Source organism: Octopus sinensis, linkage group LG4 (assembly GCF_006345805.1).
Source record: "Octopus sinensis linkage group LG4, ASM634580v1, whole genome shotgun sequence".
Taxonomy (NCBI): domain Eukaryota; kingdom Metazoa; phylum Mollusca; class Cephalopoda; order Octopoda; family Octopodidae; genus Octopus; species Octopus sinensis.
The window spans coordinates 23,908,845-23,933,230 of NC_043000.1; the positions used below are offsets into that span (position 1 = coordinate 23,908,845).

Genomic DNA, 24,386 nt, shown 5'->3' on the forward strand with positions numbered 1-24,386 from the left:
TAATAAACACATGCACTGGTTCTGTTTCACTTCTTTTATTATTATTATTATTCAACTAATTAACCATTTAACCTATTAACTAATTGATTGTTTGATTAATCAGTTGTTTAATTATTCAGCCAACCAATCAGTTAGCTAGGTTTGTTAGTCTTTTTGTTACCAATCTCAGCCTCATCAATGACATGCCCCTACTATTCCAGGTTTGCTTGTCTATTCTGAGATGAGGTCAGGAATTGTGATGAAAGGACTCTGACAAACCCACCTGATTGAGTGCTTGACTGAATGATTAATCAAACAATTAATTAATCAATCTGGTGATTGAATGTTAACAAATTGAATGATAGTAACAAAAGAAATGAAGTAGAACCAGTTTGTATTCATTATTGACATATTGACCCTCCTGAGATACAACAAAATAATGAAAATTGTTTCGGCCACTGAAGTGTTAAACTCAAGTCAGAATTGGCAGTAAACAGTAAATTATGTGTGGAATTTACTATTCTTATTTCTTTACTACCCACAAGTGGCTAAACATAGAGGGGACAAACAAGGACAGACAAACGGATTAAGTCAATTACATTGACCCCAGTGCGTAACTGGTACTTATTTAATTGACCCTGAAAGGATGAAAGGCACAGTCGACCTCGGCAGAATTTGAACTTAGAACGTAGCGGCAGACGAAATACTGCTAAGCATTTCGCCCAGCATGCTAACAATTCTGCCAGTTTGCCACCTTAAAATTTACTATTCTTCTTAGCAGTTGCACAAGAATTCAAGATTAGACATTCATGGGAACATTGTGTGCTAATAACTAAGTTCACATTGAAGAATCTATAGAAGAAAGTCTAAAGCTAATCATTTAAAATCCATTTCTCCATGCCTATACAGGTCAGATAGAATTTGCTGAGGCAGATTTTCTATTGCTGGATGCCTTTCCTGTTGCTAACCCTTGTGTTTCCTTGCAATGTAATGTTTCTTCATAGCTAGACATATTTTGCATGCAAAACTAGAAATAGACAGCCTCACTTGTGATGCTCACTTACAACCATCACATGATGTCAAGACAAAGGGATACACACACGATGCATTCATTCAGTTTCTATCTCCCAGATCCACTCAGAGCTTTGGTCAGCCCAGGGCTATAGTAGAAGACTTTTGCCCAAGACCACACAGTTAGGAAGCAAGCCTAACCAGACAGCCATGTCTGTGCTTATATATACAAGTGTGTGTATCATCATTTAACATTCATTTTTTCATGCTGGCCTAAGTTGGATGGTTTGACAGGAGTTGACAAGCCAGAGAGCTGCCCAAGTTCCAATTGTATGCTTTGGCATGGTTTCTACAGTTGGATGCTCTTCTTAATGCCAACCATTTTACAGCATGTACTGGGTGCCTTTTTATGTAGAACCAGCATGATTGCTTCATACATGGCACTGGCATAAGTGCCTTTGATGTGAAACTGGCACAGGTGTGCCTTTGACATGGCACTGGCATGGGTGCTCTTGACATGGCACCAGCATGGGTGCTCTTGATGTGATGCTGGCACAGGGGCTCTTGACATGGCACCAGCACAGGTGCTCTTGACGTGGTGCCAGTGCAGGTGCTCTTGACGTGGCACTGGCACGGGTGCTCTTGACGTGGTGCCAGTGCGGGTGCTCTTGACATGGTGCCAGTGCGGGTGCTCTTGACGTGGTACCAGTGCGAGTGCTCTTAACGTGGTACCAGTGCAAGTGCTCTTGACGTGGTGCCAGTGCGGGTGGTCTTGACGTGGTGCCAGTGCGGGTACTCTTGTGGTGGTACTGGCACGGGTGCTCTTGATGCGGTGCCAGCATGGATACCCTGTTGTACATAGCGTTGGCATGGTTGTTCTGTACACGGTACTAACCCAGGTGCTTTTTACATGTATAGCTTATCTCAAAAAGATAAACGTTTGTGAGACAAGAGCATTAGTTAGTAACAAAGGTAGAAAAAGAGCAAACTACAATAGCATCAAAGAAGTAATAGTCTTGCTTAGCTTGTAAAGAACATTGGATAGGAAATAGACAGTCTATTGACTGGAAACTATAAATACAAATAGAAAGAGCCAGGAGATCTGTGGCAGATTAACTAGTGAAGTTAAGCTAACCGTATAAGCAATCATGAACAGAATACAGTCGACAGATTGAATGTCCACTAAAAGAACATAATTAGTGCTAATAGTAGCACCTAGTCTACAAATAAAGAGACTGAGAGTTCATGGGAATTACTGAGAGGTTTTTTGTGACAAAATGTGATGTATCGCTGCATACAAAGAAAGGCTATGTTAGAAGTTTGATGCCATATGACCTCAATGTAAAGGCATATTGTGATAGAAATAGACCAGAGATCTAGAAAGGTGGCTGGTGCTTTTATGTAATTTAAATATGTCTCCTCTGTTTTGTATAGTTGATTTTACATTAGTCTCTTATTGATAAGAATCATTCTAACACTTATTTAATAAATTGGCATATTTTTTATTTCACATTGAATCAATATTCTGATGGGTTTTTGTAACAAAAATTTGTTTTAAATATAATAGACTTACATTGCTACATGATTGAGAAACTTGCTTTGCAACCATGTGGCTTTGAGTTCAGTCCCATTGCATGGCACCTTGGGTAAGTGTCTTCTGCTATAGCTGTAGGCCAACAAAAGCCTTGTGAGTGAATTTGGTAGATAGAAACTGTGTGGAAGCCCATTGTGTATGTGTTTCTTTGTGTCTAAGTTTGTCACCACCACCCCACCATTTGACAACCATTGTTTGTTTACATGCTGTAACTTAGCTGTTGGGGGCAAAAGGGACCAATAGAACAAGTACCAGACTTAAACAGTAAATACTGGAGCCAGTTTATTTGACTAAAACCCTTCATGGTTGTACCCCAGCATGGCCACAGTCCAATGGTTGAAACAAAAGGTAAGAGATAAAAGCTAGTTCTATATAGAGACTCCAAGAGTAGCTTTTATAAGTTTTTTTCTTTTAGTCGTAATGATCTTCACTGAATCTATTGATTTAGTTAGTAGCTTGAATTATTGATATAATTGACTATACTTGCTTCTCTTACAAACCAGCTATGGTACAAGTTTAAAAAAATATTATTCTTGTTGCTGTTAGAATTCATTTCATTTGTATATTGTCTTGATCAATATACATTATATTTCTATTGATTTATTAAATTCAATAATTAATACATGTTTGTTGTGAAGATTCACAGTGTTTTGTTTTCAGACTATCATTTTACCCAATTACCATACACTTGTGAAGAAAATGAATGTAAATATGTTAACTCTTGTGTTCAGTATAGCTACACCCACTTAGTTTCTGTTCTTTTAAATAAATATTCTGTTTCTAGTACATAACATGCTGGTTTAAATATTGATCTAACATCTCTTTTGAAATCAATTTATCTGATCTAACTGCTGTTATTGATCAGGTTTTATTAACTATTGCTACAAACAAGGAGAGAAAACAAATTTGTGTTTTACACCCAGCTTATTTAATTCTAGTTTGAACAGACGATGAATCCCATAACAAGTCAGAAGTAGAAAATAAAAAATATAGATTTTTCCAAAATATTGTTCCTAGAATGGCTGTGTGGTTAAGAAGCTTGCTTAGCAACTGTGTGGTTATGGGTTCAATCCCACTGAGCAAGTGTCTTCTACTATAGCCCCAGGCCAACCAAATCCTTAAGAGTGAATTTAATATCTAAAGATTGTCTGGAAGTTCATTGTATATATGCATATGTGTGTGTGAGCATGTATGTGTTTGTGTTTGTCCCTACCTTCACACTGCTTGACAACTGGTGTCGGTTAGTTTACATCCTTGGTAAATTAGTAGTTCAGTAAAAGAAATCTATAGAATAAGTCCCAGACTTGAAAACTATGCACTGGAGTCAATTTGCTTGACCAAACCTTTCAAGGCAGTCTCCCAGCATGGCTGCAGTCCAATGACTGAAACAAGTAAAAGATAAAAAAAAAAAGACTTTCCCATATTGACATATTAATGATCTCTCTCTCCCTCTCCCTCTATATATATATACACACACATACACACACAGATAGACAGTTTTAATATTTTTCTCTTTATTGTTGCCTTGAATGTTGCTAAGGTATCTACGAGCCATGACACATTTGAAAACTAAATGTACAGAGACTGTGAAAGAAATATAAATATCCATAAATCATCTCTCTTTATTGATAGACACATGTTCCAGTCTCTCTCCCAGACTTTACACTCTTAACACTTGGCTCCAAAGCCACCACCACCCCCTTAATACCGCTCCTCACTCGTTTGAGGGATCTTGTCTTGCTAATTACTCGGTAACCTCACTAGTGCCTGTTCCAGGAAGGCATCTAACAATAGTAACCATGGCACTGGGTCTTGAGGCAAGCCTTGGATCATTGGATCCTGTTGGACCATCCAGTTCACGCCAGTATGGAAGACGAATGTTAGATGGGGGTGGTGGGGGGTGGTCAGTTGTCAATTGAAAATCAGAGGTAACACATACCATGTGAAAGAAATGTGATTTGGTATTTAACTGATTTCAGCTATACTGGGGTGGGTGTCTTCAACCCCAGTATTTATTTCAGTTCTTTGGTTATCTCTGTTTGTTGTACTGCTAAGTTATGAGGCATAAACAGGGACACACGCACACACTAGTGACCTTCGCACAGTTTTCACAAACTGGTTGTGAAATAAATTTTTTGGACAGGAATTAGCTATTAACTTTTTACTGAATCCTAAAGGACACCATGACATTTCCCAATAGGAAAGTCATGATATCAATCAGTCCGTGTCCTCCTGCACTCACATTTCAGTTTCCCCTTGACATTTTGAAGTTAAAATAATAGGTTGGTGCTAAAATATTGGCAATATTTAATCATCGACTGTAAAATAACATATCTCATGAGAATATATTTTATTAATCAAATTAATATTCATTAGAATCTATACATATTTTACCCCCAAGAATATCTGTCTTTTGTCTTTCTATCTGTCTAATTCTACCTCTCTCTCTTTGAATGTCGTTGTGAATCATATTTCTCTCTACCAATTTGTATCTATATATCTCTTACTTCTTTTCTCCTTCCCTCCCCCACTCTCTTTTGCTATAGCCATTTGAGCATTGGTTAAAATTTCAGAATTCTATGCTACTATTCCAGTAGCATAGAACAGATGAATTCTTCAAAGGTGATTTGAACTACTGCTTGGTTGTTAAAAGAGCTTCTGTTGAAGGAAGTTACTGAGCTCCTTAGAGATCGGTCTGGGAAGTAAGGTCAGCTGCTCTTGTAGTCTATTTTCAGTTTCCACAGGCATATGCAAAACATATGGTCATGCGTTGTGAAGGATTGATCCTTTCTGATTGTCTAACGCTTGGCATAGATGTTATAGTTCTTGGTGCATTTTGTCAATTCCCTGGCAATATTTCTGAATATTTGCCAAGATTCAAGGAAGTAGAACAGGATGTCAACCATCAAACTGAACATTCTTTTGATGCAGCTTTTGTTTGGGAAAGTGTTTTGGTTCTCCATTTTGGTCTACCCATTACATGCTGTATGTTGTCATATAGAATATATATTTTCATCATATGTCACAATGCAGTTAAAAAATGGGTTGTTTTTGTTACACAAAAGAAGTCCATAGATTTTATTTTACCCTATTTTTGTTCAGCTCTTGAACTACCCATTTGTTGAACTTTTTTAACTTCCCAATGTGGTCAACCTATAATTCTTCTGCAACTTCTTGAATTGTTTAGCATGAGTCCACTTCAGTAATGACCCCCATTTGGTTATTGTCAATCACATAAAGTCATCTTGTGACTCCCCTTGTCTTTAAGGCTCTCATCTCTATTACAAAATTGTTGGAACCACCATTGAGCTGTATGTCCATTGAACTTCTGGTCAAATGCTTGGTGAATACTGAGCAGTTTCCACTATTTTGTTTCACTTTGAAAACTGTAGTTGAAATTTAGAGTTTGTTTAGTATACCTTGTTTTATATCATCATCGTTTAATGTCCGTTTTCCATGTTAGCATGAGTTGGATGGTTTGGCTGGAGACTAGCAAGCCAGAAGGCTGCACTAGGCTCCAATCTGATCTGGTAATGTTTCTACAGCTGGATGCCCTTCCTAACATCAACCACTCTGAGAGTGTAGTGGGTGATTTTTACATTCCACTGGCCCAGGAGCCAGTCAGGCGGCACTGGCATTGGCCACATTCAGATGGTGCTTTTTACATGCTACCAGCACAGGAGCCAATTGGGGTGGGTGAGGCTGGCATCGACCACATTTGGATGGTGCTTTTTACTTGTCACTGGCACAGGGAGCCAGTCAGGCAGCACTGGCAACAACCCACACATGGATGGTGTTTATTGCATGCGACCAGTACGAGAGCCAGTCAGGTAGCACTGGCATCAGCCATGACTACAATTTTCATTTGATTGTGATTTGACTTTTGATTTTGCTTGACTCAATAGGTCTCCTGAAGCATGGCATGTTGCCCGACGATTCAAAGGCACTTTTTAAATGGATTGGTTATGCGACATTAGTATAAGCTATGGCTGTGATCTCACTTTACTTTCTGGATCCATTTCTCCACCCACTATTCCTGGAAAGGTTGTAGATGTAGTTACTTTCGGTAGAACCCTTGCCTGTGGACTCTGTCATTACACTTTCCAGATGGATTCCAAATCATCTTGTTCTTGATGTACCCCTAGGTCCCCTCCCAATTGGCTCAAGTTGAAGAATCCATCTTCTGATTCATTCCTATATAACAGAGCTGTGATCTCTCAATGCAGAGAAGTTGTGGTTTGACCTGGAGAGACTCCTTGCTCTTCCATCTATGCACTTTGTTAAATAATATTACTCCACACATCTTTCAAAGGAGCTCTATTTTGGCTGCTTGTATTCATATATATGATTGGTTTCTGCTCAGTTTCTGCTTTTGCAAAGCATTGGATAACCTGTAGCTTCCAAGAAAAGACAGTAGCTAAGATGCCATGCAGTGAGATCAAATCTAGCATGTCATGATGGTGAAGTGAACTTCTTAAGCTCAAGGCTATGCTTGCACCTAAAGCAGGTTTTGGTTTCTTACAGTCTTTAATTAACAGATCCGTGTGTAGCTAACCCTGTGTCCCCTTCCACTCCCAGATGGATGAGGTTGGTGCAGTTGATGTTCAGTTTGAATTTGTGTGGGCGAAACCTGAGCAAGAGAGAAATTCCAGTGGTCAGCAGCTATATCTTTCATTTGGTTCAATCAGTGGACTGTGGTCAAGCTATGACACTACTTTGAAGGGTTTAGTCAAATTCTGACCTCCCAAAATTTATTTTTAAAGTCCAGTACTTATTCTACCAATCTCTTTTATTGAACTGCTAAGTTACTGGGACATAAATCAACATTGGTTGTCAAAACAAACACACACACACACACACACTTTCTTATTTCTTTACTGCTCACAAGGGGCTAAACAAGGACAGACAAAGAGATTAAGTCGATTACATCGACCCCAGTGTGTAACTGGTATTTGATTTATCAACCCCGAAAGGATGAAAGGCAAAGTCGACCTCAGGAATTTGAACTCAGAACGTAATGGCAGACGAAATGCTGCTATGCATTTTGCCCAGTGTGCTAACATTTCTGCCAGCTCGCTGCCTTAACACACACACAATTTCTGTCTACCAAATTCACTCACAAGGCATTGGTTGGCCTAGAGTCAGTTATAGTAGAAGGTTCTTGTCCAAGATGGTACAGAGTGGGGCTGAACCCAAAAAGTCATATGGTTGCAAAGTGATCTTTCTAGCCACACAGCCATACCTGCACTAATGGTGAAGAGTTATTAGAAGTATTTGCTGCAGAATCTCATTTGAGAGACACAGTAAAGATAATGAGAGGGAGAGAGATGGATGTGAAAAGTGGGTTTAGATGACCATCTGACCAGGGTGAGAACAAAAATCGGGAAGACTTTTAAAGAGTCTTCTAGAATTAGTAAAATAAAAAGGATTTCAAAAGCAAAAACTTTAATCATAAAATATTAGTTTCAAACTTTGATCACAAGGCCAGCAATTTCAAGGGAGGGGCAAGTCGATTACATTGACCCCAGTGCACAACCAGTACTTGTCTTTGGACAACCCTGAAAGGATGAAAGGCAACCTCAACAGAGTTTGAACTCAGAATATAGACGGATGAAATACCACTGAACATTTTGCATGGCATGGTAATGATTCTGCCAGCTCACTGCCTCACTTTATTCACAAAATATTAAAATGTTTTTTGGGGTCTTTTTTCTGCAAGCACACATTGTTAATGCAGTAAATTGTCTTGTAGTGGACAAATATTTTCAGCTGCTGTGTTAAGATTAAAAAAAAAAAAAAAAATCTATATTGTCAATCATCATTATTGTTACTGTCATCGTTATTTTTATGTCCACTTTTGATGGTGGCATGGGTTGGACAGTTAGATACAATCCAATAAGTTGGAGAACTATGTTTGCTCCAGTGTTTCAATTTTGCTATAGTTTCTCTGGTTAGATACCAGTCCTAATGCTAGTCACTTTACAGTGTACTAAGTCATTAAAAAAAAAATTTGTTTTGTGAGCACCGAAGATGGTGTCACAGAAAAGGCACTGGTGATGGTACATGCAAAAAGCACTGGTGCTAATGCCATGTAAAAATCACTTAGTACACTCTGTAAAGTGGTTGACATTAGGAAGGGCATCCAACTGTAGAAACCAAACCAAAACATACAATGGAACCTGGTATGGCTCCTGGCCTTGTCATCTCCTGTCAAACTGTGAAACTCATGCCAGCATGGAAAACAGATTTTAAATGATGATGATGTACCATCACTAGTGAGGTTTCTTTGTAACGCACAAGACTAAAGATTTCCTTCACCTCAGAGGGCGAATGGAAGATAAAGTGGTTGCTTTTGGGGAGATGTTGAGAAGTTATTGTTTGATGGGAGGAGTAGGGACAGATTTGTTGTTGGGGGTTTTCACGGCTACTTGAAATTTCTTCCAGCCATTGTGTTTTGTAAGCTTTTGTAAATATCAGGACAAACTTCTCCAATCATTGTATTCATGAACTTACATTTTAACAAAATTTAATAATGTCTTTTCATTTATTTCAGACTGGATTAAATGTTGCAAGAATTGTTGAAATTCCACCTGTGGCCATTATGCCAAACTTCTTAGTACAGCGCTATGTTCTTCAGCCATTCAGGTATCAGACAGGTGGCACTATTCTGGTAAGCTGTTAATCTTGTTTTGTGGTCTTTCCATGTTGAAATCAGCTGGTCTGAAAGTAATTTTTTAATTAAATTAAACTAGTCTCTCAAACAATACTGCACTTTCTGAAAAAGGCTTGTTTCATTTCTTGGTTCAATCTGTCACAAACAATGTTAGTGTATGTGTAGTAAAATGTTAATGTTATTAAAATTTTGGTTGTAATGTTACCTGGCATAAAGTCACCTTCCTCATGTAACCAAGGGAGCTTTCTTCCTGTTCTTTTTTTTATCTTTGTAAGTTACCTGGTGACCTATTTCTTTACTACCCACAAGGGGCTAAACACAGAGAGGACAGACAAATGGATTAAGTTGATTATATCTGCATAACTGGTACTTATTTAATCGACCCCGAAAGGATGAAGGGCAAAGTCGACCTCGGCGGAATTTGAACTCAGAATGTAGCAGCAGACGAAATGCCGCTAAGCATTTCGCCCGGCGTGCTAACGTTTCTGCCAATGGCACAAAAGGAGCACCTAGTACATGCTGTGGAGTGTTTGGCAGTAGAAAGGGCATCTAGCCATAGAAATTGTGCCAAAGTTGACATTGGGGCTTTTCACAGCCCTGTGGCTTGCCAGATCCTGCCAAACTGTCCAACCTATGCCAGTATAGAAAGCAGATTCTGAGTGATGATTATGCTAAAATATTTCAAATTCTAACACGACTTATAATAGTTTCTGCTTGCATCCTCTGCACATTTTCCCAATGTCTTCACATACAAACACATTGTTAAAACCACAGGAGATCAATATGTTAACCCTTTAGCATTTAGGTTATTCTATCAATTTGTACTGGTTATTTTTTCACTTTGTGTTTGAAATAATCATGCTATATCTCACATCTTTGAGATTTCAATGATCTGATTGTATATTTTTAGCAACAGGACCTCCGTAATGCTATGATGGACCGTGAAGTCTGGCGTAACATAGTAAATTCCATTGTCTCGACCACTGTCGAACAATGAAGATGATGGTATGAGAGGTTAGATCTGACTGGTCTGAACATAAAACAGGTGGAATATTTAGGTCAGACATGATCAGTTTAAATGCTAAAGGGTTACAGAAAAGACCTTTTCAGTCTTTTGTAATAATTTTTTTGTGGTTTTCTTATATTTTACTTATTTGAGCTGTTTCTTAGTACCAGGTCAGTAGTGATCAAGCAGACCTATGATTCTACTGATGACAGTCCCATATTTCTCTCAGGCATTGAGTATCTAGGACTACATTATCTAATGTGTCCGTCTCTTAACAGGATGCTAACATGTAGTTTGAGGGAGATTTGGCTGCTATTTCTAACAGATCAAATGATCATGTAGAGTCTCCTTCATTGAAAACCGTAAATTGGTTGTTTTCAATGACAGCATTTTAAGAAATGTTTGTTTTTGATGTTTCTTGATGATTTAGTAGTGTTTATGTACACACACACACACACATGGCTCACTTTGACTTGAAGAAGTGGTGGCATGCTGTGGAATCTCCAGAGTAACAAACCACTGGATCACTAAATAAATCACATACACACACACACACACATCCCAATAGATATAAATAATTTGCATGGTTGTAGATATATGTATATTCTAACTGTGACAAGTTGTTCAGTCTAACCAATACAGTGTTGTCTAATTCTCTTTATATGATTTCCCATTTGGGTCATTACGTTTTTTTGATAATTTCTTGCATATGATCTTGGCAAGAGTATCAATTACAAACCCTTCTGTTTTCCATTACTTTAATAACTAATGTATTAATATCATTCCTGAGGCAATGGGTTGGCAGATCATTAACATACTGGACAAAATGCTTAGTGGCATTTCTTCTCACTTCATGTTCTGAGTTCAAATACCACTGGGATCAATTTTGCCTTTCGTCCATTTGAGGTTGATAAAATAATCACCAGTTGAGCCCTGGGGTTGATATAATCGACTTACCCCTCCCCCCCAAATTGCTGACTTTGTGCCAAAATCTGAAATTAATATCACTACATGGGGTGGCAGAATAATTCTGTGCTCCACATTCTGAGTTCAGATCCTACCAAAGTTGTCTTCTATTTCTCGACAATCAATAAACTTTGTATTTTGTGATGTCGTCAATTTAATAGACTCTTCCCCTCTCTTACAAATGTCTAGCCTTGTACCACTGTGAGAAATTTTTTTTTATCATTTTCCTTTTAACATGTATCATTGTCTTAATTTCTAATGAATCTGTTCTCTTGTTGCAGGCTGGTGAACTTGCTCTTAAGCGTGGCTGGTCAATAAATCTCGGAGGTGGATTCCATCACTGTTCAGCCAAGAAAGGGGGTGGATTTTGTGCTTACGCTGATATTACACTTACAATGAAATTCATGAGAGACAGACATAAGATTAGAAAAATATTAATTGTAGACCTTGATGCTCATCAGGTAAAAATGACTTCTTCTTTCTCCCCTTTTTCCCCACTCTCAATGGATTTCTCTCTCTCTCTCTCACACATGCACATGCACACAGACATATATTTTCTTGCCATCAAAACCTCTCCTTAAAATGTTATTCCTATTTTCCAGGGCAATGGATACCAGAGAGATGTACTTGAAGCTGATGACAATGATGTCTATATCTTGGATATTTACAACAGAAAGATCTATCCATTTGATGGCTATGCTAAAAGTGAGCACATTTTGCAAAAACCATAATTCGATGTTGAGTTACTTTTATTAAACCTTATTATGTTTGGCGTTTACAAAGTCTATTTCATGTGATAAAGTTGAGTAGGATGCAAGCCTAGCTGCATGGTTAAGAAGCTCACTTTTCAACCATGTAGTTTCAGGTTCAGTCCCACTGTTCAACACCTGGGCAAATGTCACCTTCATGCTTCCTGAAATTCGCCAATGCTACACCTGATATCCCCTGCTCCATATGCATGCATACATGTATATCCTGACTCATACACTGTTCGCTTTCCTGACATTTGTATACAATTCTATGTACTGTACATGCGCCTTTGATGAGTTATAGTGCACCTGAGCAATATACACAATAATTTCATTATCATTATTATTATTATTATTATTATAGTCTCAGGCCAACAAAAGCTTTGTTGGTAGATTTATCATTATCATTGTCATTTAACATTCGTTGTCCATGCTGGTATGGGTCAAACGATTTGACCAGGATTGGCAAGCTGGAAAGCTGCACTAGGCTCCAGCCTGTTTTGGCATGGTTTTTATGACTGGATGCCCTTCCTAATGTCAACCACTCCGAGAGTGTAATGGATGCTTTTACGTACCACCAGCATTTGTGTGTGTATGGAAGCCCATCGTATGTGTGTGTCTTTTGTGTCCCCACTCCACTGCTTGACAACTGGGTTTGGTTTCACTATGTCCCTGTGACTTAGTGACTCAGTATAAGGGACCGATAAAACAAGCATCAGACTCAGAAAATAAGTACTGGAGTCAATATGTTCAGCTAAACCCTTCAAGGCGATGCTCCAGCATGGCCGCTATCCAGTGACTGCAACAATTGAAAGATAAAAGAAAAGATATGACTGTGTAATTAGCTCAGTGATGAAGTGCTTTTGTATCTGATTAAATTTCTTATCCTTATTTATATATTTCCAGAAGCCATCAAGAGAAAAGTAGAACTTGAACCTTTCACGGCCGATGAAGAATATCTTAATTCTGTTTCAGTGTGAGTAAAGTTTTGTAGTTTTATTTCTCTGTTAATATCTGTGTGTGTGTGTGTGTGTGTGTGTGTCTTTATCTTGACATCACACTTGTAAACAAATATCATCATCATACAACATCAGTGTTATTATTTTGCAGTCTTCCCAGAAATCATGCCTGGCTTGTGTGCTGTTTGTATTTGAAGGTCTAGGGAGATTATTTATTACCTTGTCCAGAAGCTGGTGAGGGTTGGTGTTGATATCAGGAAGAGTGTCTGCCCATAGAAATCTGTCTCTCAATGTATCTCATCTGATGGCAGCAGCAGACAGATGACAACAAGGAATAGAGCAGTAGGGGAATGATAATAGCAATAGTGATGATCTTTTCTACTATAGGCACAAGGCCTGAAATTTGGAGATGGAAGAGGGGACCAGTTGAATTTATCAACCCCAGTCCTCAACTGGTACTTATTTTATCAACCCCAAAAGGATGAAAGGCAAAGTCAACCATGGCAGAATTTGAACTCCTAATGTAAAGATGGATGAAATGCTACTAAGCATTTTGTCTGATATGCTAACAATTCTGCCAGCTCCTGCCTTAATAAGGATGATGATGATACTGATGAAACAGAGAGAGAGAGAGTTGTCTTAGATCCTAAGAGAAAGAGCAGAATTTCATACAAGCTCTTGATAGTGAGAAAAAGGGCTGGTAGAAATATATGAAATCATCATCATTTAACATCCGTCTTCCATGCTGGCATGGGTTGGACGGTTTGCCCAAGCTCCATGAATTATTTTGGCATGATTTCTACAGCTGGATGCCCTTCCTAATGCCAACCACTTTACAGAATGTACCGGGTGCTTTTATGCAGCACTGGTATGGGTACATTTATGTGGCATCAGTATGGGTGCTTTTTATGTGGCGCCAGCTCCCATGAGCCTGCAAGATTATGAACGCTCAGCTGGAGAGGGATGTAGAGGACATGCCTGTATGCAAAGACAACCATACTACTACTTAGCTTCTATACACACATATATAGCTTGTGCCACATAAAAAGCACTACTCACCTCACCTGTGCTTGTGCCACGAAAAAAGCACTAAGTCCACTCTGCTGAGTGGCTTGTGTTAGGAAGAGCATCCAGGTGTAAAAATCCTGCCGAAACAGTCACAGAAGTCTGGTTCAGGCTTCGGCCTGGCCAGCTCTTGTGAAACTGTTCCACCCATGATAGCATGGAAGGCAGACATTAAACAATGATGGTGATGATGGTGATATATATATGCAAGAGAGAGAGAGAGGGGCACTTTTCCAGTAGTAATATTATGTTGGTAACTTAAGGCGGTGAGCTGGCAGAATTGTTATCACATCAGACGAAATGCTTAGCATTTTGTCTTTATGTTCTAAGTTCAAATTCCACTTAGGTCAACTTTGCCTTTCATCTTCTCAGACTCAATAAAATAAGTACCAGTTGAGCACTGGGGGTGGGGTGTAATCCACTAACCCCCTCCCCAGAAATTGCTGGCCTTGTGCTAAAATTTGCAATCAGTATTATGTTGGTAACTCTCTATATACTAGTGTTACCCATCATATGAAGGGTAACTTTGGAAGTACACTCCCCCCCCCCGGTCATATCAGGAAATATAGTATACAGACAGTAATTAATTTTATCAAACTTCTTGGTGTTTGTACAGAATGAAGAAATGAATACTAATTTCCCGAAGAAAAATATTTGTTCTCTTAAATTTGCAATTAAATGAAACAAATTCCTCATGTGTTCAACTCCTCCCATAACTTCTGTGTCATTTACTTTTTCTCCTTCTTTATGATCCCTTCTTTCTATAGTGTTCCTTTACTCATTACCTGCCAAAAATCTTGTATGTGCATTTATTGTGCACATATAAGGCTCTTGTCTAAAGTGTGACAAGGAAAATCAGCCATTGTGTGTGTGTATTCCTGTATTTTGGTATTTTATATAAAAGCACTGGGTGCCACATAAAAAGCACCGTCCGAACGTGGAAGATGCCAGCACCGCCTGACTGGCAACCGTGTTGGTGACACGTAAAAGCACCAAACGATCGTGGCTGTTTGCCAGCCTGCTCTGGACCCTGTTATATTTGCTTTTTGTTTAGGATATGTTAATTTTTTTTTCACTGTATTTTAGATAGCAATTATAGTAAATCTGATTAAACACTTATTTACTCATAAATAGAGGTATAGATTTTACATCAGTATGTGACAAAACACATCGCTAAAATTGCCAAGAGGGCTGAGGGTGTCTTAGCATCACTCACCAAGTCCTTTGTGAGCCGCACTCCGGCTATCTATCTGAGGCTTTATATAGCTATGGTACGACCTCACCTGGAATTTGCATCACCGGTCTGGAACCCCTATCTTGCCCAGGATATTAATCGTCTGCAAGGACACATTGACACTCCGTCTGGCAGCTGACTTGGCAGACACCCAAAAAATTATTAACCATCTTACAAACAATAACTCTGAGCACCTTTTCAAACTCCACCTGTCTAACACCCGTGGACATGTTTACAAAGTCAGAAAACAGCACAGCTCCCAAGACTTTCGGAAACATTTTTTCATGCTAAGAGTTGCTGAAGCATGGAACAAACTGCCGGCATCAGTTGTTAGTTGTTGGAGCACTGCATCCTTCAAAACTTCCATGCTTCCTGAGATTCGCCAACACTACACCTAATTTTCTCCCCTCCATACACACACAAGCATGTATCTGACTCATACACTGTTCACTTTCCAGACATTTGTACATTACTGCATATACTTTATACGCACTTTTTGACAAGTTGTGGTGCACCTGAGCACTATACAATAATTTCATTATTATTATTATTAAATAAATATGTTAATTTTCAAACAGCTTAATATCAATCTTTGTTTTATCTGTTGTTGATTTAGAAATGTCCATGGAGCCTTAAATGAGTTTGCTGCAGATGTTGTTATTTATAATGCGGGGACTGACATTTTAGATGGAGATCCTCTCGGAAATCTTGCCATCTCTCCAGCGGTATGTAAGACAATATTATAACTTATCTACTTTTCGCTTTGTTCGGGCACACTAGGAAAATTGCTTAGCAACATTCCATCCTTTTGGGGTTAATAAAATAGTATCAGCTGAGGACTGAGGTTGATGTAATTGATGTACTCCCCCCCTCCTTGAAATTGCTGGCCTTGTGCCAAAATTTGAAACCAGTATTTTGTTTGCTTAGTGTTAAATTGTCACTGGTTTTCTATCACAGAAACACTCTGTTCATTTTTGCTGAGTATTCTTTTACTCTTTTACTTGTTTCAGTCATTTGACTGCGGACCTTTAGTCAGACAAATCATCCCCAGGACTTATTCTTTGTAAGCCTAGTATACTTATTCTGTCAGTCTTTTTTACCAAACTACTAAGTTACGGGGACGTAAACACATCAGTTGTCAAGCGATGGTTAGGGGACAAACACAGACACACACACACACATATACGACAGGCTTCTTTTAGTTTCCATCTACCAAATCCACTCACAAGGCTATAGTAGAAGACACTAGCCCGAGGTGCCATGCAGTGGAATTGAACCCAGAACCATGTGGTTGGGAAACAAGCTTCTTACCACACAGCCACTCCTGTGAGCAGTTTTAACATTCTTGATGTTGAAGTGTCCCAAGTTTCCTAAATTCTGTTACCAAAATGAAATTATTCAGCTGCTTAAACGACCACTACTACAACTGCTGACACTGACCTTCAAAAATTTTGTCTGTAAATAAATATTATTATTAATCGAAATCGATCAATGGAAATTGCGGATGTGCTACCAGTGCCGGTGGCATGTCGAAACTCTGCTTGTGAAGACCCATTGAGGCAAGTGAGGATCAGAATCGAAATCGATCAATGGAAATTGCAGATGTGTTACCAGTGCCGGTGGCATGTAAGAGAACTTTCCGTTTCGCGACCGTTGCCAGCACCGCCCCGTTTTGTGTCCGTTGCCAGCCTCGCCTGGCCCTCGTGCCGGTGGCACATAAAAAGCACCATCCGTTCGTGGCCGTTTGCCAGCTCTGTCTGGCACCAGTGCGGGTGGCACGTAAAAAGCACCCACTACACTCACGGAGTGGTTGGCGTTAGGAAGGGCATCCAGCCGTAGAAACACTGCCAGATTTGACTGGGCCTGATGAAGCCTTCTGGCTTCACAGACCCCAGTAGAACCGTCCAACCCATGCTAGCATGGAAAACGGACGCTAAATGATGATGATGATGATGATGATGATATGTCACGTTTTCATGATATACATCATATTTTCAAACTCAAATTTCACTGAGTTTTTTGCTATTACTTTAAAATTTTTCAGTAATTTGTTATAGTGTGATAAAAAGATTATTTTCCTACCACATGGTTCTGGGTTCAGTCCCACTGTGTGGCACCATGGGCAAGTGTATTCTACTATAGCCTCGGGCCAATCTAAACTTTGTAAGGTGATTCGGTAGACAGAAACTGAATGAAGCCTGTTGCATATATATATACATATATATATATATGTATGTAATCAAAATAAGCAACAAGGATTTCCAAGGTAGTGTAGTACAAATGTTTCATGCTTCTTCATTTTATTAAACACTGTAAGTATTACATCAGTTTTAAAATGTAGAGCAATCTTCAGCCACATATAGAATTGTTCAATTAAACGGACATTCTTATACTTATTTCATTTGCCAACATTACAAAGAGGGTAGATATATATATGTATGTATGTATGTATATATGTGTTTGTCTTCCACCACTGCTTGACAACCAGTGTTAATATATTTACATCCCTGTAACTTAGCAGTTCAGCAATAGAGAGTGATGGAATAAGTACCAAGCTTTAAAAAAAAAGTACTTGTGCTGATCCATTCGACTAAAAATTCTTCAAGGTGGTGCCCCAGCATGGCCACAGCCTGATAACAGAAACAAGTAAAAGATAAAACCATTAACCTTATGAACTTTCTCTTAATTATAATAAAATAATAACTTGACCTTAATAATTGTCCATTATCTGTTATAATTAAATTATTATGTTAAATTGAATGTTAACCAAATTTGTGTTAGTTTTGAGATTTTCCCTTGGTCTATTTATTCAGGGAGTAATTAAACGAGATTACATTGTATTTGAAGCTGTGAGATCACGTAACATTCCTATAATTATGTTAACAAGTGGTGGCTACATGAGAAACAATGCACGTATAATTGCTAATTCTATTCTGAATCTACATCAAAACCAACTCATTGACTGTAAGGAAGCAAGGCATCACCAAGCACTTGGTAAGAACTATTTTGTTTTGCATTGAAACAATGGTAAAACATACCATTCTGATATTTTATTAGTTTAAGCAAGTTTAACTATCTGATCTTGGGTTCAGTCCTACTACACAGCACCTTCAGCAAGTGGAGGCGCAATGGCCCAGTGGTTAGAGCAGCGGACTCGCAGTCGGAGGATCGCGGTTTCGATCCCCAGACCGGGCATTGTGTGTGTTTATTGAGCAAAAACACCTAAAGCTCCACGAGGCTCTGGCAGGGGGTGGTGGCGACCCCTGTAGTACTCTTTCACTTCAACTTTCTTCCTGTTTCTTGTCCCCGACTTCCTACGCAACCGCTGAGCCTGGATGCGCACTCATCCATCCGTCGATGCTCTCGGTGTCAGGGGTTGACCTGCTTTCTCTTCTGTGGGTCTTACGAATAGCAAGGGACCATGTTTCGGACTTCTCCCACTACACTCTGGGACAAAGACCGCTTCGCTCAACAAACAAACAAGCACCTTCAGCAAGTGTCTTCTACCCTAGGCTAGCCAAAGGCTTGTGAGTAGATTTGGTAAACAAAAACAAAGAAACCTGCCATATATATGCAGTTGGGAAGCAAACGTCTTATCATACTGCCACACCTGTACATGTGTGTGTATGTATGTGTATATATATATTTCCTGAGCGTCAAACTAATACACTTGCTTGTTGTTCATACACCTGTCTTTGTCTTACTATAAATTTCAGCTATATCATCATCTCCATCGTTTAACATCTGCTTTCCATGCTGGCATGGGTTGACGGTTTGACTGAGGTCTGGCAAGCCAGGTTCCAATCTGATCTGGTGAGGTTTCTACAGCTGGATGCCCTTCCTAACGCCAACCACTCCAAGAATGTAGTGGATGCTTTTTATGTGCTACTGGCTTCGGCCATAATTTCACTTGACTCAACAGGTCTTCTCGAGCACAGCATATTCCAACAATTGAAGGGTACTTTTAAATGGGCTGATTATGCGACACTGGCAACGATCTCACTTGGCTTGCCAAGTCTTCTCAAGCACAGCATATTCCAACGATTGAAGGGTACTTTTAAATGGGCTGGTTATGTGACACTGGCATCGGCCATGGCTACGATCTCACTTGGCTTGCCGGGTCTTCACAAGCACAGCATATCTCCAAAGGTCTGTCACTTATCATTGCCTCTGTGATGTCCAATGTTTGAAGGTTGTGCTTCATCACCTCATCCCAGGTCTTCCTCTTCCATAACTATATAACTCCCTTGCTAGTTAATTTTTTTTTTTATCTTGCAAGTTACTCTATGACCTTGTTGGTGCTGGTGCCATGTAAAAAGCACCCAGTACATACTGTAAAGTGGTTGACATTAGGCAGAGCATCCAACCATAGAAGCCAAGTCAAAACACACAACCAAGCTCCATTATCTATTTTGACATAGTTTCTACAGTTGGATCCCCTTCCTAATGCCACTCACTTTACAAACGAATGTATCTAGCAGCCATACATGGTGTGGTGCTGGAAGATGTAAAGTGCAATACTGTTTTTATAGAAGAGGATTTTACAGAGCTATCACTTATTAAATACATGAAAAAACAAACTCTCTAATTAAAAACTGATTAATTTTCATTATGAAATTTCAGATGCTTTTTCAATATCTTGAAGTTTGGTGCAAACACTCATCCTATGGATTCACTTGTTAATGCTAAATTTTCTGGAAGTAACAATAAAACATGTAACAGTATTTGCTAATCAACTATTAATTTACAAATCCCAAAAGTCAATCCCTATAATTTATCTCATTACTCCTCTCTTTTCCAGAAACTCCCTCTATGCCTCCGCCTGATCAAGTTCCACGAAGTCGCAGTGAAAGTTTCATTTCCAGATTTTTTTGTACAGAGCCCAAAAAAAGTCCTTCTATGGAATCTCACATAGACCAATCAAAATCCTAACACAAAAGACTTCAATCAGCTAAACCCTTTAAATATATATTAAATTATTCACATCTCTGAGAACCCCAAATCCTTGGGGTTCATATTTCTGAACAATTCTTGTACAGATTTCAACTTCTTGGCTATAGCGCTGCTGAAGCACCATCATCAACACTCTTAAATACCAATATACTGAAAATGATTTGGTATCGAACATTGCTACATAATATATTTGTTGTTTATCCTAAAGCATAAAACTGTGATATTTATAAAATAAAAATTTCAAACCTATAACTTCTAACATTATCTTAAAGGCGCAGAAAAAAAAGAAAAACCCAAACATGACTACTGATGTGAACTGTTCAAAGACTTAAAAGCATAACAAATTGCAAAGGATTTTAAACTAACAGGAATCTCATTTTATCTCCCACTATCACTTTACACTCATCATGATAATCAACAGAAGTATGCTTTTCAAATTTTAGGATTTATAACATAAGCAAATACTTCTCAAATGGACTAACATGGCTGGTATATTTTGGCTTGTCTTTTCCCCTTTTTTTTCTTAGTTAAAAATTTTAAGGAATTTGACTAAGGGACAAAAATCCAAGCTGCATATTATAAATAATGTTGGCAAAACAGCTCTTATTGAATCATTTCAAACATGCTATGTCATGGTATTAAAACTGTCAGCTACAAAAGGAAGGATTGCATGATTACAAACTTCTGATATTTCACTGAATTACAATTACATTGAAAACAACAGGACAAACAAAATATCGCTTGTAAATTAAATTTTATATTCTCTTTGTGTCCAATTTAAAAATAGCTGATCGAAGAAAGATCTTTTGATCTGTTGCATCTTCATTATAACATTAAATTTTCTTCCATGCTCCTTTCAAAAGGAACAAAATATAATTAAAAAAAAGTTATTAAGATTCAATCCACCAGTTATACCAGTTTTGCTTCCATTTATCACGGTGCTTTTATTACCAACTTCATTGATTTTTTTTTTTTTTTTTTTTTTTTTTGTGATAAATTAGAAACTGGTTGCTGCTTAGAAATGATCATAAAACCTACAGCAGTTGTTGATGCATAGAGATGAGAACTTGTGAAATAATTAAGAAGTTGATTATGAAACACTGAATAAGATTAAAAGAAAGTTACTGAACATAAGAAACATTGCCCAATATATAAAATATTGTTTATTACACTGTATATACACTTGTTTAACCCTAGGTCAATTTCCATTGAGGAGACCAATGACAAAAGTCATTCCAGCTGTAAACATCCTGTCTTAACTTCATACAGTGTATTTGTGGCTACATTACTATTTTACAAAAAGATAAGTTTTCCTGGCAGATACTGTATTATCTCTCAAATTGGTTTAGATGCTGGTTATCCACAACGGTCCATTATATAGTACTCTATTCATTATCAACATTATTTTACAAAAAGTTAAAACACATTTGATAAAGTGTGCTTTGAGGGGAATTTGGCTTCTATTTCTAGCTCACTGAACAAATGTGGAGAAGTGCAATCATTGGCTTGGAGTGGATGACAACTAGTTTTTATTTTTCACCCCCCCATACACTCTGGTGCCCAGTCCATACTGTTGCAATCGTTTTGACCAGTGCATGCCTTTATCTAGCATCTTCTCTGCTTTGTGCTTCTTTGTTTTCTCAGACACCCCTGCGGCTAACACAAAGGGAGGCTGCCCATCAGCTGATTCATAATGTCCTATCTTTTCTCACCAGTTATTAAATTCTAAAATGCTCAGTCAAAGGCCCTCGACTTTTACCTAGACTGCTTATAGTCTAGAAGGTTAAAGGATCATGTTCAATCTGCTGTACAGTTCTCCCTTTTATGTTGCAAAGTCCATGGATTAAGTCTTCTACCAAAGAACAGGAGCTCATCCCTCAGTGGGTTTTCATATTGTTTCCATCTACCAAATTTCACTCACAAAGCTTTTAACTCTGGGCTCCAGTAGAAGACTAGCCCAAAGTGCCATGCAGTAGATTCAAAGTTACAAAGTCATATCTTATTCTTCAATGAGAAACGACTACTGTCTTCACCTCTTCTCCATTGTCTAGGCTACACTATCTTTGTTCTCAATAACAATCTATGTAGAAATGACTTCTAAGCTAAAAATCTTTCATTGTCTGTGTTGCATAGTGAAACAATACCCCTCCCAGTAAAAAGTGGTTCCTACCAGCCATTATAAAAAGACCAGTAGCCAACAGTTCTAATTAGTGTCTTGTGGAATTATTAATGATAGTAAGACAAGTGTTGATCAACACCACATCTGATCCAGAAATTGAAACCACAACCTCACAATCATGAGGGCAATGTCCTAACCTACAGGCTATGTGCTATCACATTAAGAAATTATAGCAGAAATATACAAAATCCTCAGCTTGAAAGTCAATCACCAGAAACTGTTAAGATTGTCCATTTTATTAGTTTCACAAATTAAATGTTTTGATTTTTGTTTTCTAACAAGATCAAATTAAATAAGTTTAAAAGAAATGAAAAAACAAAGCTACATTCATTTAAATGCTTTAATGATTTCATGTGTATTTACAGAAGATGGTATGATGAAAAAAAAAAAAAAAAAACCTGCTCGAAAATTTTACAACCAAGACTCAAGACTTCACTCTTTTTGTTAAGCATCACTATTTTATAATTGTTTTCTTGAAAAATTAAATGTAAAAATGTTATAAATTAGATACATTTCAGATGTCCTTAAATATCAAAATGTACTGAAACGGACAGTATCAAAAGAAGCTAACTATATGTATAATGTTAAGCATGAACTTGGGATATGGAATGAAAGGAGAAATGACCAAGTTTTAAAAAAAAAAATGTACATACAAAAGACAAAGGGAAGTTGGACTACATAGTAGTCAAACAGGCAATTTTCAAAGCTACTGCCAAACCTTCAGAAATAAGTGCACTAAAGTTGAAGTAGGCAGAATGTTGTAAGTCTTGGTTTGGCTCGGCATAGAAATTATACACAGCTGGGTCCAGCAGTAGACCTGAGAACGTTATGTTCAGTATATACTAACAGATAGTAGTCAATGCCAGTTGTTCATTAAATGGCTCATTGCACAGGAATAGAAGAGATTTTTTTTTTTTTTTTTTTTTTTTTGAGAACCAGCATCTATTTCCATCAGATATCCATTAAAATGAAGATCTTTCAAATGCTTATAATCGATAAGCATTTCCTATGAAAAGGAGATCATTTATGAAAGTATCAAAATGTACAAATGTAGATCAAGCTTGGGTAGCATTCAACTGATTTAATAAGCCAACATTTGAACACTGCAAGGTACAACATCTGGGCTTTTGAAAGAGAGTAGGGGATGATGGGAAAGAGAGAGAGAGAGAAGTTGCAAAATGTATGAATGAAACAAGTTTTGCTACAGATGTAAAAACTGTACAAAATGTTGGGGGGGTAGGGGAAGGAAAGATGGTGATGAGATCCAGAAGTACAATAAATGTACATTAAAAAAAAAAAGTTCTGTACCATTTAACTAATGTACAGAAACAATTTTTACAATCAAGAAGGTATCAATAATCTATATTCAAAAGAATATAGGAAATGGCCGTTTTCTAGAGATTTTGAAATTTTACATTTTGTTCAATTGGAGCAGTAATTATAATGGAGGAGTGAGAGAAATGGCTGCAGATATAAAGCAGCAACAAGTCAAGCGATACCATTTAACAATAAAAAGTCCAGCCAACCCTGCATCTTTAACTCTGATCAAACAAAACAGCATTTTGCTGTGATGTTTATTCTATAACAATGCATCATTCAACATTAGATGATTTAGCGACATCACCTATCTTATTGGTGTGATATTGTTCACAGAGTTCAGCCAAGTATTTTTTAGCCAAACATGTTGTAAACAACTATATTCCTTGTAACAAGAGAATATATTGTTGTTAAGAAAGCCACAAAGCAAGTGGAGTTACAGTGCCAACTAGACAGTAGATTTGCAACAGTGAAATAAAATACATTAAAATGCAATCACCTCTGTTCAAAGTAACAACCAACCGTCAACAATGACATACTCATCAAATTCACTACATAACGTATTTTCTGACAAGGCATTTAAATTAGTCAGAAAAACATTATTTGATTAACATTCCTAATTCGTGAAACATTCAACGACCAAGAGAAATTGATATTTCACATAATACGGACGCAAATGTATGCATGTTCTTTAATCTTTC

The 24,386-nt window shown here is 37.9% G+C and overlaps 1 protein-coding gene across 2 annotated transcripts in view; it reads left to right on the forward strand.

Annotated features, from left to right (window-relative positions):
- The window catches only part of LOC115210654 (histone deacetylase 11), a 41,362-nt gene extending 18,350 nt beyond the window's left edge, over positions 1-23,012 (forward strand). For both annotated transcript variants that reach the window (XM_029779307.2, XM_029779308.2), the window contains 7 exons: positions 9,138-9,254; positions 11,511-11,690; positions 11,832-11,934; positions 12,885-12,954; positions 15,853-15,961; positions 18,050-18,230; positions 20,038-23,012. In XM_029779307.2, coding sequence (XP_029635167.1) covers positions 9,138-9,254; positions 11,511-11,690; positions 11,832-11,934; positions 12,885-12,954; positions 15,853-15,961; positions 18,050-18,230; positions 20,038-20,168 — 891 coding nt within the window. In that variant the 3' untranslated portion in view covers positions 20,169-23,012. The remainder of the gene's footprint in view (positions 1-9,137; positions 9,255-11,510; positions 11,691-11,831; positions 11,935-12,884; positions 12,955-15,852; positions 15,962-18,049; positions 18,231-20,037) is intronic.
- Positions 23,013-24,386: the final 1,374 nt, after the last annotated feature.